The sequence below is a fragment of the Bos javanicus genome, chromosome 18, assembly GCF_032452875.1.
Source record: "Bos javanicus breed banteng chromosome 18, ARS-OSU_banteng_1.0, whole genome shotgun sequence".
Classification (NCBI taxonomy): Eukaryota; Metazoa; Chordata; class Mammalia; order Artiodactyla; family Bovidae; genus Bos; species Bos javanicus.
The window spans coordinates 53,102,484-53,115,363 of NC_083885.1; the positions used below are offsets into that span (position 1 = coordinate 53,102,484).

General features: G+C 53.8%; 1 protein-coding gene across 1 annotated transcript in view; it reads right to left on the reverse strand.

The window, feature by feature from the left end:
- ERCC1 (ERCC excision repair 1, endonuclease non-catalytic subunit) overlaps window positions 1-3,422 on the reverse strand; it is a 31,591-nt gene extending 28,169 nt beyond the window's left edge. Inside the window, exon 1 of the mRNA XM_061388662.1 lies at window positions 3,396-3,422. Within this exon, the coding sequence (XP_061244646.1) occupies window positions 3,396-3,407 (12 nt within the window). The 5' untranslated portion in view covers window positions 3,408-3,422. The remainder of the gene's footprint in view (window positions 1-3,395) is intronic.
- Between the last annotated feature and the right edge of the window lie 9,458 nt (window positions 3,423-12,880).

Consider the following 12,880-nt stretch of genomic DNA (forward strand, 5'->3'; position numbering starts at 1 on the left):
GGCGGGGGCAGATCTGGGGCAGGAAACCAGGGCTGAGTGTAGATATGAAGGAAGAAGTGGGGAAAGGGGGCCAAGCAGGCAGCTGGGTCAGAGTAAGGAAGAGAAGGAAGGAGAACATATAAAATCTTTAAAAGATAGAATGGAGGGAGGAATTCTCTGGTGGTCCAGTGGTTAGGAGTTTGCCTGCCAATGCCGGGGACACAGTTACCCCTGGTCTGGAAACATTCCACATGCCGCAGAACACTGAGGCTTGCGCGCCGCAACTACCAAGCCCACGAGCTGCAACTGCTGAAGCCCACGCGCCCTGGAGCCCGCGCTCCGCAACAAGAGACGCCACTGCAATGCGAAGCCCCACGGAAACTAAAGACGTTGCTGCGACTACAGAAAGCCCGAGCACAGCAATGGAGAACCAGCGCAGTTAAAAAAAAAAAGAATAGAGGAATTCCCTGGCGGTTCAGTGGTTGGGAATTCTGAGCTTCCATTGCAAGGGGCACAGGTTCGATCCTTGATGGGGGAACTAAGGCCCTACAAGCTGCACAGGGTGGCAAAAAAAAAAAAAAGGAATGGAGATGAGTGATGGGCTATGGGAGGTAAGGGGAGGAAGGCGCCAACAGGACTCTGGTCTAAGAGACACGGTGTATGTGGGACTAAGTGGAAGCTGGGGGGCCTGGGAGAAGGGACGGACCACAGGCGTAGAAGGAAGACACCGAGGTCAGGGTGAAATTCTGTGGGACAACCAGGGGGAGGCATCCAAGAAGCTTCTAGATACATGGGTCTGGAGTGCAGGAGAGATGGCGAAGCAGAGGCTGGGAGGCAGGCAGAGCTCAGGCAAGGCTGAAACCCGGACAGTGGGAGAAAGGGGAGGGTGCAGTAGGGTAAACCCACCGTCGGCCAGTGATGACAGTGGAGAGTGGTCCTGCCCGGGGCAGCAGCCTCAGAGTCGGGCTCTCATTCTGGTCTACACCTGGGGACAGGAAGACGAGCAGACCCAGAGCCACCACAGGAGTACCTGCCTGATGAGGGGTGGGGGCTCAGGTGTACACAAGCAGGCCATGCCTCCGTGTGTGTGTGTGTGTGTGTGTGTGTGTGTGTGTGTGTGTAATGAATGGGTACTTCAGGGGGTACAGTTATAGAGGTGGTGCAAAGTTCCTGGTTGTGGGGGCGGTTAGAAAGCGAAAGTGAATTAATTGGGAGTCTCTCAGTTTCAAGGAGAAGGCAATGGCACCCCATTCCAGTACTCTTGCCTGGAAAATCCCATGGATGGAGGAGCCTGGTGGGCTGCAGTCCATGGGGTCGCTAAGAGTAGGACACGACTGAGTGACTTCACTTTCACTTTTCACTTTCATGCATTGGAGAAGGAAATGGCAACCCACTCCAGTGTTCTTGCCTGGAGAATCCCAGGGATGGTAGAGCCTGGTGGGCTGCCGTCTATGGGGTCACACAGAGTCGGACACAACTGATGCGACTTAGCTCTCAGTTTCAAATCGGAGAAGGCAATGGCACCCCACTCCAGTACTCTTGCCTGGAAAATCCCATGGACGGAGGAGCCTGGTAGGCTGCAGTCCATGGGGTCGCTAAGAGTTGGACACGACTGAGCGACTTCACTTTCACTTTTCACTTTCATGCATTGGAGAAGGAAATGGCAACCTGCTCCAGTGTTCTTGCTTGGAGAATCCCAGGGATGGTAGAACCTGATGGGCTTCCGTCTATGGGGTCGCACAGAGTCGGACACAACTGATTCGACTTAGCAGCAGCAGCAGCAGTTTCAAATGCAGACTGGTTCAGGGAAACCTATTGGCTCACACTTTCAAAAGGTCAAGGAGTAAAACCAGCTTCAGTCACAGCTTGATCCAGGAGCTTAAACAATGATATGAAGTCACTGTCCCATATCTGGGGTTTTTATTTGATTTTCTCCTCAGGAAGACATTCGTTGAAGTAGCAAAGGCAGCCCTAACAGCTTGAGGCTCATATCTCAATCTCTTAGCCACCCCAGAGGGGAGAAAGGGCTCCTGCTCAAGGGTTCATCATTCATGGTCTTAAATGGGCCACATGCTCACCTCGGACCCAATCACTGTCCTCAAAGGCCAGCCCAATTGGAATATTCTGACTGGCTGGACCTAGGTCAGGTATCCTTCTCTGGAACAGGGATGGGGTGAGCCCCCAAGACAATCAGGTGAACTGAACTTGAAAAAGGGGTGGTTTCCCCAAAAACAAGTAGAAATTTGGCAAAACCATAGATACTCATGTGGCTGGAAGCAAAGGGAGATGGGGAAACAGATTTTCTCATTTGTTAATGGGGTGTGAGATTATGATCTCACCTCTGCAGGTTAGGGTGAGGATTACATGAATTAATGCAGGTGAGACATTTAGTAGACTGCTCAGTAAAAGGTAGGTGCTGGATAAGAGGTAGCTATTATTTAAAAACCAGTAATCAGTATTACTATTATTGATGATGAATGGCATCTATGTGCTGGGAGGTAATGAGCACCTAGGCTCAGGAGGAAACCAAACTTAAGCTGAACAATCACGCAGTGAACACTCATGCAATCTACAGTGTACAAGCTCAGTCCCCAAGTGATTCTTCTCCGGGTTTCTGTTTCCAAGTCTATGAAATGGGGTAAGGGGACTGAATGAAACCAGATCATTTTAGAGTGCCACCTCCTTAGAAAAAGGCTTCCCCTGGATTACTCTTACAGTGTGTGGGTGCTCAGTCCCGTCCAACTCTGCGAACCCCACGGACTGTAGCCAGCCAGGCTCCTCTGTCCATGGAATTTTCCAGGCAAGAATACTGGAAGCGGGTTGCCATTGCCCCCACTCCAGGTGAACCAAGGATGGAACCCAAGTCTGGGTTCCATCGCCTCTTGCAAGTCTCCTGCGCCTCTTGCATCAGCAGGAGGATTCTTTTATCACTGAGCCATATGGGAAGCCCACTTTTACCAAAGCATTCCTCTAATTATAATAGATCCTCCCATTTAATTTTCTTAACAGTGCTTACCACAATCTGAAATCATCTTATGGTCTTTGGGTGGGGGGAGGGGCGTACCATATGTCATGTGAAATCTTAAGTTCCCCAACCAGCAATCGAACCCATGCGTCTGAAGTGGAAGGACAGTCTTAACCACTGGACCACCATGGATGTCCCAAATCATCTTATTTATTCAGTCTCCCCCATTAGAATGTCAGCCCCGCAACACCAAGGATATTTGAGGTCTGTCTTGTTCACTGCTGTGTCCTCATCACCTAGCACGTTCCCTGGTACACATTAAGCCCTTGATAAATACTTGTCCAGTGACTAGCTAGATGCTGTTTATAAAAACATAGGGTGCCTAGTTTTCTGATACGTAGTGAGTTCTCCATGAAGGGAAGTGCTGGAGGTGAAACTGAACGAGCAGTACCTTGAAATTCATGATGCGAGGTCCCCAACCCAGTTCCTGTCCCGGCCTCAAGTTTCCTCATTTATAAAACGGGTGTGTGGCCGGCCGTGGGTGGTTTGTGGGGGTGTGTGAACTCCTGGCCCGGCCCCTGCCTGCGATCCCCACAGGGGCCACCAGGGGGCGCGGCGCCTCTGCCCAAAAGTCGGCCCTCAAACGCTCGAGCCCGGGTGGACGCTTCCCGACGGTCCTGGAATATTCTGAGCCGCGCGGGCTTCCAAGCGCTCAGGAATCCAAGAGTTTGTGCGGATGGGCGGGTGTCCGCGCGCCTCGCAGGGGGGCGGGCGGTGACTCAGGCGCGCGGCCCCCAGTTCTCGCGAGGGAGCGTGCGCGGCCTCGGGAACTCGCGCGGTGCCGCGTCCATTTTTACCCGAGCGCCGCTAAAAATAGCCCCCGCGCTCCGAGCGGAGCCCGAAATAGCGGCCCCCAGATAAGGCAGGACGACTCAGCGCTTCCGGGGAGCGGAAGGGGGAGGCAGTGGGGGGGCGAGGGGAGTGGGGACGGGCTCAGCTGGGCCTCTCCGCGTAGCTGTGGCCGGACGACCGGCCCCCGCCGTCCCCGCGCTGCCCCCAACTGCGACCCCCAACCGCGACCCCAATCCGCATCTCCCGAACTGTCACCAGCCGCGAATCAGTGCCCCTAGCCCCTCCATCCCCCGCAGTTCCCTGTCTCCTGGTCCCACGCCTCAGTTTCCCCTCTGTTCTTCACCCCTGACCGTTATCCAGCTTCCCCCTCCGTATCCTAGCCTTTATTCTTAACCCTGCCGCCCTTCCCCAAGTCCCCCGCTGACATTCGTCTCCATCCCTCAGCCCACCCTTCCCGAAGCCCTGTCCCTACTCTCTCTCGCCTTTCTGAAGCCCACCTCGCGCCCCCTCTCCCCCCACCCCCAGCCCTCAGCTCCGCTTCTATGGGGGTACGATGCAAAGGTCACAGGAACTCATGCCGGACCAGCCAGGCAGAGGGCTGGGAGTGAGGCTCTCACTTCTTGGCTAGTTTTTGTAGTGGATCGGATGGGCTTAGTTCTGGGTCTTAGCCAGTTTCAGGGCTCATACTGTGCCAAGGGTCAGGGATTCAAGCCTGGGCCAGGGTTGGGGCTCAGACTGGGGACAGAGGCAGTCTGCTGTCACCAAAGTTGGGGTCTCTGTGTCATCAGTCAGGGCTGTGCCCGGCGCCCCACTGTTGGGCTCACCAAACCCAATTCAACTATGATTCTTCCCTTCCTTGCAAGGCAGGGACACGATAGCCCCAGGCAGCGGGAAGAGCTCTGGGCCTGGGTCTCCCCTGTGTACTTGGATCCTTTGGGGGCACCTTCCTATTCTGATATCCTGTGACTCTTTCAGTGCCTACTCTCAGAATCAGCCTCAAAGATTTTATACCAAACTCACCTGAGGTTCAGTGCCTGCATCTTTCTAGTCTTTGAAATACCACAGAACAGAAACTGCCCTGTAGAATGATGTCTTGATGAAAATTCAGGCAGAACCCTTCAGCTGCGGATGGAAGGCACCCTCAAGTGCTGTCCCTGTCCGTAGTGGACACTGAGCTTTAGGCAGGTGCCTTGATGGTTATGTTGTCTGGATGGGACGTCAACCAGCAGGCAAAGGGACTGGGCTGGAGGATCCTTTAAGGCAAGAAGAATCGTGCAGCTGGATCGAAGAATTAGGCTACAAAAGTGAGCAAGGACTAGACAACCCTGGGCCCCATGGGCCATGGTGAGGAGCCTGGACTATTTCCCCCAGGGGCACTGGGAAAGCCATGGCGGGTTCTGAGGAGGGGAAGGACCCAGGCAGGTTTGAAGACCTGTCTGACTGCTTCCTGGAGGTAGACTGAGGAAAGGAGGGGGAGAGGAGGGGCCTGGACCTAGGGAGGAGTGAGAGGAAAGGAAAGAGCAGATTTGAAAGACAGTGAGAAGGCAAGAAGGGCCAGACTTGGTGGCTGAGAGACTGTGATGGGAAAGAGGCACCCAAGATGAGGCCCGCATCTCTGCTCAGGTGAGACTGGGATGGTGGGGTCATCCCTGACATGATGCCCAAGAGGAGGAAGGGCAGGTGTGGGTAGAGGAGGCCCAGGTAAGTTTCAAAGTTAGTCCAAAGAGGGTCATTTTTAAACTTTTTTTAAAAAGGGGATTTAAAAAAATTGAGAGAACATATAGTGGCAAATGGGCTTCCTAGGTGGCGCTAGTAGTAGAGAACCCACCTGCCAATGCAGGAGACAAGCGAGATGGGTTCCATCCCTGGTTTGGGAAGATCCCCCGGAGGAGGGAATGGCAACCCACCCCAGTATGCTTGCCTGGAGAAACCCATGGGCAGAGGAGCTTGGTGGGCCACAGTCCACGGGGTCACAACTGAAATGAAGCAACTTGGCACACAAGCACATTGGCAAATAAAGAGTATACTTTGAAAAAGTAAATTTCCCTCCTCCCTCTGATCCCCACTTCTCACTGTTACCTACATCCCCTGTGCCTTGGCCAACAGAATTCATTGAGCTCTCACAATGTCCCAGCCTGTGCTAAGCCCATCATAGAAGTGACCTTGTCCAAATCACTCATCACCCAATGTGTAAGCCAGGCACCACTGCTATACCCATTTAAGAGAAGTGTAAACTGAGGCTTTGGAGAGATGTGGGAATGTGTTCTTTCAAGGGCCTGGCTGTGAAGGCTCTTCAAACTTAAAGGTATGGGAACAGATGAGATCAGAGGAACAAGTCCAAAGGGCCAGGGTCCAGAGCCCAAGGACCTGGAGGGGAGTGACTGGGAGTTCAAGGAGGCTGCCTGGAGGAGGAGTGAGGAAAGCTAGGAAGGTGACTTCCAGAACCTTCTGATGAGGGGTTTGGATGGAAGCAAGTCACTGCCTTTGGGGGGCTGAGGTGTCCCTGGCAGCAGGGCAGTGCCCCCTCCTCATGCCCCAGAGGTGATGATAGGGACAGACTGAGGCTTCTTGATGACAACTCAGGGACATGGTGATAGCACAGCCGGCTGTAATGACGTCGGAGTGATTCGCCAACGACCAGCATCTCTAGTCATGCCCTGTGGGGGGCATGAGGATGGGAGGAAGTGACAGGCCACGGGGGTGGGGGCAACAGGGATGCAGTCATTCAGAGACCAGGGGACCAGAGCTGAGCCAGTGTGTCCTGCCCCCTACACCAGGGAAGGTTGGGTGGGAGGATCCATGATTTGGGGCTCTGTTTAGTGAAGAAGGTCTAGTTTCAGCCACCTTTGACTGGGATGGAGTAGGTCTGGGCACAGAATCAGGGGCTGCTGGGATCAGGGACTTCTGTTTTGTTTGTGGCTTGTTTCCCATCACCCAGAACATGACGGGCACAACAGTAGGGGCTCATGTTTGTTGAATGAATCGAATGAAAGGGATCAGCACTCCTTGGATCTCTTGCCTCACAGCCCGGACCATCAGGCCACCTCAGCCGGAGGCATTGCTAGGAATACCCTTCCCCACTCAGGGTCTCATCTCAGTCCCCGTTTTGAGGGGTGAGGGGGGTGAGCAAGAAAACGAGTTCTTGCCTCTGATGGACTCCGCCCACGTGTGATGTCACAAGCCGCTTGGGGATCCCGATCCCTGTCCCTCCCTTGGGATGGGGCGTGGAAAGGAACCCGGGAGTCCTAACTTCCGCCCCTCCCCGGGGCCTGGCGGTATTACATAACCCCGACGTCGCGTCCCCAGGGATGTCTCCGGACGTCCTGGCCAGGCCGGGGACAATGGGCGGGGAGAGGCCCTCCCGCCAGGAACCTGGAAGTGGCAAGGGCACCCTCTCCTCTGATTCACCCTTGTTTCCGTCCCGTTTAAGCCTCCTCCTTCTCCTCAGGGATCCGTATCTCCCCCAAGCTCTCTACCCTCACTTCTTGGTCCCCGCTAAATTTCAGCTCTGTCCCGGCCTGCAAATTTGTCTCGGCCTGCAAATAGCAGCTGTCTACCCAAACTCCCTGCCCTCATACCAGTCCTTTGTCATTTCTGAATCCCCTAAACGTCCAGTTTCCCACGCCCTCCACTCACCCATGTCGAGGGCGGGGGGACCTGTCCCGGGTCCCTCAAATTATCCCCAACTTCCTACCCGCCCCCGCCCTCCCAATCTCCTCCTGTGGCTTCTCCAAGCTTCCTCCATCACCTGTCTTCCCCAAACCCCTCCCCACCTCCCTCAAACTGACACCTAATACTCTTTTCTCGTCCCTAATCCCAGCTCCCTTGTCTCCCGAAACTGCGCTAATATCCCTACTTCATTCCCCTCAAATCGGGTCTCCGATTCCCTCCCGACTCCAGACATTCGCTGGGCTCTCTCGGCCCCAGACCCCTGGCCACCGGCGCCCCTCCCCAGCCCGCTCCCACGCCCGGCTCAGGTTCCCAGGCTGCCCCCCCGCGGTGGCCCAGAGACCCAGTTTGCCGCGGCAAAACATTGGTCTCCGGGCAACAGGCCCCGCCCGCCCCAGGGCTGCCCGCTGCGAGCCCGGCCGCGCCGGGGCTGAGACTGGGCGCGGAGGCGGGGTGGGCGCACCAGGCTGGGGCCTTCGCCTCCGGAGGTCCGCCGGGCGCAGGGACCCGGGAAGAGGGCAACGCGGAAGTAGAGATTCTGGGCTCTGGAGTCAGAAACCCCGAGAAATTCGTAGAGTCTGAAGGGAGCTGCCTGGGACTCAGTAATAGAGGCCGAGCAACCAAGGAAAGAAGGAATGGGCCCTGAAATAAACATGGGGATGATGAGGATAAACACAGACAAAGCACGGGTCAGCAGGGACGCCCCTGAAGGCAGGATAATCTACCTCGGATCGTCCGGGCCTTTGAGCTTCTGTTTTAGGGACTTCCCTCTCTGACTCTTAGTTTCCGTATTTGTGAAATGGGTAGCGCTTAGCGTAGAGGGCTGTTGTGACAATAGGGATTCAACGTAAGGATTCAATGAATTCACCGACCTAGAACTCGTGGCACACTCCTGGCACGTCATTCATTCGTTCAGCCTGTTTCTAAAGCACACATTATGTGTCAGGTACTGTGGTAAGCTCTGGCAGTTCAACAGTGAACAAGATGAAAGTCCCTTTCCTCCCAGAAGCTCACATTTTGGGAGTGGGGAAGGAGATGATGGACCTTACATAGCACATTGGAAAGGAGCAGTGCTGGGGAGGTAGAGAGGAAGGGAGGGTTGAAGTTGCCAGTTCAAATAGGGTGGTCAGAGAAGGCCGACATGAGATGGTGATTCTTTGAGCAAAGACTGAAAGTTGGTGAGAAAGGAGCCGTGGAGATATCTGGGTCAAGAGCATCTGGGTCAGAGAGAGCAGCAGATGCAAAGGCCTTAAGGAGGGAACATGCCTGGTGTGTTGGAGGAACAGGAGGAGGCTGGTGTGGCTGGAGCAGAGAAAGGGAGGGGAGGGAGAGTGGCAGAGACAAGGAGCCCATGGGTCATGGCGAGGGCCGTGACTTTTACTCTGGGTGAGTTAGACGCCAGGGGAGGGTTTTGAGCAAAAGAGGGACATGAACTGACTTTGATTTAAACACCATCCCTCCAACTGTATGTGGGGAATGGGCTTTGGGAGGCCAGAGTGGAGGCAGGCAGACCAGCGAGGTGAGCCAGGCAATAGTCCAGGCAAGAGGTGACGGCGACTTGGACAAGGAGCAACAGGAATGAGATTCTGGAGATGTTTGAAGGCAGAGCTGCAGAATTTGCTGACAGGCACATTCATGGCAAGCCCTCAGTAGATGGCAGCAGTTACCATTTTGTGAAAGAGAGCTCACAAAAGCCTCACACAAGTCCTTATCCTCCCCATTTTACAGATGCAGAAATCAAGGCTCCCAGAGGTCACTCAGTTTGCCTAAGGAGTCAGCTCAGTCTGGCTCCAAAGATGGTACCCCTCTATTAGGTTGGCTCTTCTTAAGTCCACAACACCCTCGGAGTCTGGAGCTATACCCAAATTTATCCACGTGGGCCCCAGGACCCCTGGAGCTATATCCTCATTAGCCGCACCCAGTGGGCGTAGAAAGTGGTGGCCTGACAGAGGAAGCTGCCTGACTGGTGTTCCAGTTGTCAGCTAGTTACCCATGCTGGCCCGGGACACTGGCTTAAAGGCAGGCAGGTACATGTAGAGAGGGTCCACCCAGAACCTCCCAGCCCAGCATCCGCTTCCCACACTCAGTCCCAGCACTGGACCCGGCACACCCCAGTGCTGCCTGCAGCGACCTGTTGAATACAGTCACACGCACGCAGGTAGGTACGTGGCCCTCCACCATGAAGGTGCATTTACAGGCAGTGTGCAGAAAATGCAATTTCTGGCTTGATCTCTCTGTTTCCGTATCTCTCTGCCTCTATCTTTTTGTCTCTGTCTGTCTGTGTCTTGCTATCTGTCTCTCTCCGCACCCTGACCCCCTGCTCTGTCCACACTCAGGACCCTCCACCTGCAGGGGAGATCACTCTTGTCCCTGGCCATGTCTCCACGGAACCTCACCTATTATGTGGCATCAGAACTTGGCATCAGCCAACAGGGACCTATGTACAGCACCGAGAACTATACCCAATATTTTGTAATAATCTACAAGGGAAAAGAATGTGGAAAAGAATATATAAATATGTATATATTTATATAAATATGTATATATACACACACACATAATTGAATCAGTTCACTATTCACCTGAAACCAACACAACATTGTAAATTAACTATACTTCAATTAAAATCCATTAAAAAAACAACACCTGGCATCAGGACACATGTGGAGGCCTCAGATAAGTTGTTCAGAATCTCTCAGGCAGACTCTCACAGGTCATAATCTCTGCCACCTCCTTCTCCGAGATTCTGACCCACAGCTTTTGGGTGTGGGACTGAGGCAATCCACCTTTATCAAGTTGCCCAGGAGATGGGGCTCCCTGTCAATCTGCACTGCCGTGCGTGCATACTAAGTCGCTTCAGTCGTGTCTGACTCCTTGCAACCCCATGGACTGTAGCCCGCCAGGCTCCTCTGTCCATGGGATTCTCCAGGCAAGAATACTGGAGTGGGTTGCCAATGCGCTCCTCCAGAGGATCTTCCTGACCCAGTGATCGAACCACATCGTTTATATCTCCTGCATTGGCAGGCAGGTTCTTTACCTTTAGTGCCACTTGGTACTCCATCTGATTTTGCACAAAGGAAAGAGCAGAGGCCCAAGGAGCAGAGGAACCATCCCGACACCCACAGCACTCACTTGGGAGGGGATTGGTGCTGTTCAGAATCAGTGGACTCTGGGAACAAATTTGGGAGTTAAACAAATTAAAGAGAATCACAGAGACACAGAAGGAGACTCAGAAATGGATAAAAACTCAGAGAAAGGGGAGTGGGAGGGAGGCAGAAACCCAGAAAGGAACTCAGGGGAACAGAGATAGAGAGTGACAGAAAAGCACAGAGATAGCATAACAGAGACAGAGAGATGAAGAGGGAAATTGAAGACATATTAAGAGACAGAGACTGAGACACAGCATTTAGAGGGATAGAGAGACCCAAACAGAGGCATATTTTGAATGAGGCAATATACATGATAGGCTTGACTTCCTAGAAGCAGCCAGTGCCACAGTTTGGCAATTGCAGGCTTAGCAAGCCAGGTCCCCTCCCTAGGCTCGACATGTAGGATGCACATTAAACACGTTTATATAACCTGCCCTCTGTGCAGAATCTAAGAGCTTTACATAATGTAGCCCCATGAGTCATGCTGCAGACATGGGGCAGTGACCTGACACACCCAATGAGAGCAGACCCCTCACCCAGGACCGTTACCTGGAAGTGACTATGTGAGAAGTGAGAGCTCACAGGTTTCACTGAGGAGAAAGCAGAGGGTCAGAGAAGGCAAGGCACTTGTCTGAGGTCACACAGCCAGGGGCCAGTAGAACAAAAATTCCTATCACATCTGCCTGATTTCCTTGCCTTTGCACCCCAAGACACAAAGAAAGGCGATGACTGACAATGCCCTGTGATGTGTTATTTTACAGAGTAGAGGAAATGATAGTTAAAACATCAGCACTAATATGACAGCGCCTGTGTATTTAGCACTCTGTGCTGCAGTAAGTACTTTACAAATACCATCTCATTCCAAATCCCAGTGAGGCAGGGAAAGAACTCAGTTATTAAAGAATATAATTTCACCTGTTATGTACAGAGCACTTACTATGTACTAAGTACTTAACAGGATTTCATACAGTCAGAGTTCTGGAGGCGGGTGATGCTATCACTCCCATTTCAGGAAGCAAAGATGCTCAGAAAAAAGAAGTTACAGGTCAAGGTCACAGAGAGGGTATTTGAACCCAGTTTTATCATCTATCGGTTTATCTTTGCCACCCACTCTCCCGTGGAAGTGCGTGCCTATAAGTGCGCCTATGCACGCGTGCAATCGATCTAACATCTTGCACTAACATCTTAAAAACTTTAGTTCAAATATCAACAGTCCGCCGCTTATATCCTTTTCTCTACTCCAGAGGGTGTCAGTCAGCCTCCGATTACCTAAATCTCCCCAACGCCTGGGCAGCGACCCTCCCCTCTCCCTGCAGAGCCTCAGTCCCCGCCGCGCGGTCCAGCCGGATCCAGTAAAATGTTCCTGCCTCTTTAAGAGAATGAACAGTCGGCCGGCGTTGCCTGGCAGCGCCTTGGCGGTCGCCAGGCAACGTCAACAAACGACTCAGCCGCCGTCTCCGTGCTCACCGCCCCCCCGCCCGCGCAGACGCGGTGACGCGACGGGCTGTGGAACGCCGTCGCTTAGCAACGTGAAGGCTGTTTGTCCCGGGCCTGGCCGCGCGGCCGCACAGGGTACACCCAGGACCGGCCCGGGCGGACAGACGAGCCGTCCGGGAGCCTGGTGTGGGGGGGCGCTGCGGTGATGGAGCGGGGGAGAACCAGGCCCCCAAATTGCCGGTTTCCCTTTAGACAGCCGCCGTCTGCTTGTCACCCGCTCCTCCTGTCTGACCTAGGACCGCCTCCGCTGGGTATCTGTCCGTCTGCGCCCCCTCCTCCCCGGCATGTCTGTCTGTCCAGCATCTCCTGTGCGGTGGCTGTCTCACATTCCCCCAAATAATAACAACTAAAATAGATCCAAGCACACTTTTCTGGCCTGCTTTTGCCTCAGACTCCCGGGTTCCTGGGTGGGCTGTTGAGTTTGGGGTCCCAACCAGTGGAGACTGGCAGGACACACACACACACACCCGGAGCCACAGCGCTAGAGCTCCCTCCCGCTCCTTTCCCTGCTCCCCTCGGGGTTTCTTGCCTGTCTTCCTCGAAGCTCTTTTCATCAGACAGGCAGCCCAAAGTCCTTCCATCCTGTGTCCGGGAAGCTGTCCACAGCTGGGAGGTTTTAATAACTCATCCCCAACACACACCCCCGACACCCCCCAACCAGTAGCTTCATGTGACCAGGGCTGGGGCAAATCTCCAAGCAGAGAAAAAAAAACTGGGTGTTTGACTGTGAATGGTTGTGACTGTAGGTGAGTGATTCTGTCCGTGACAG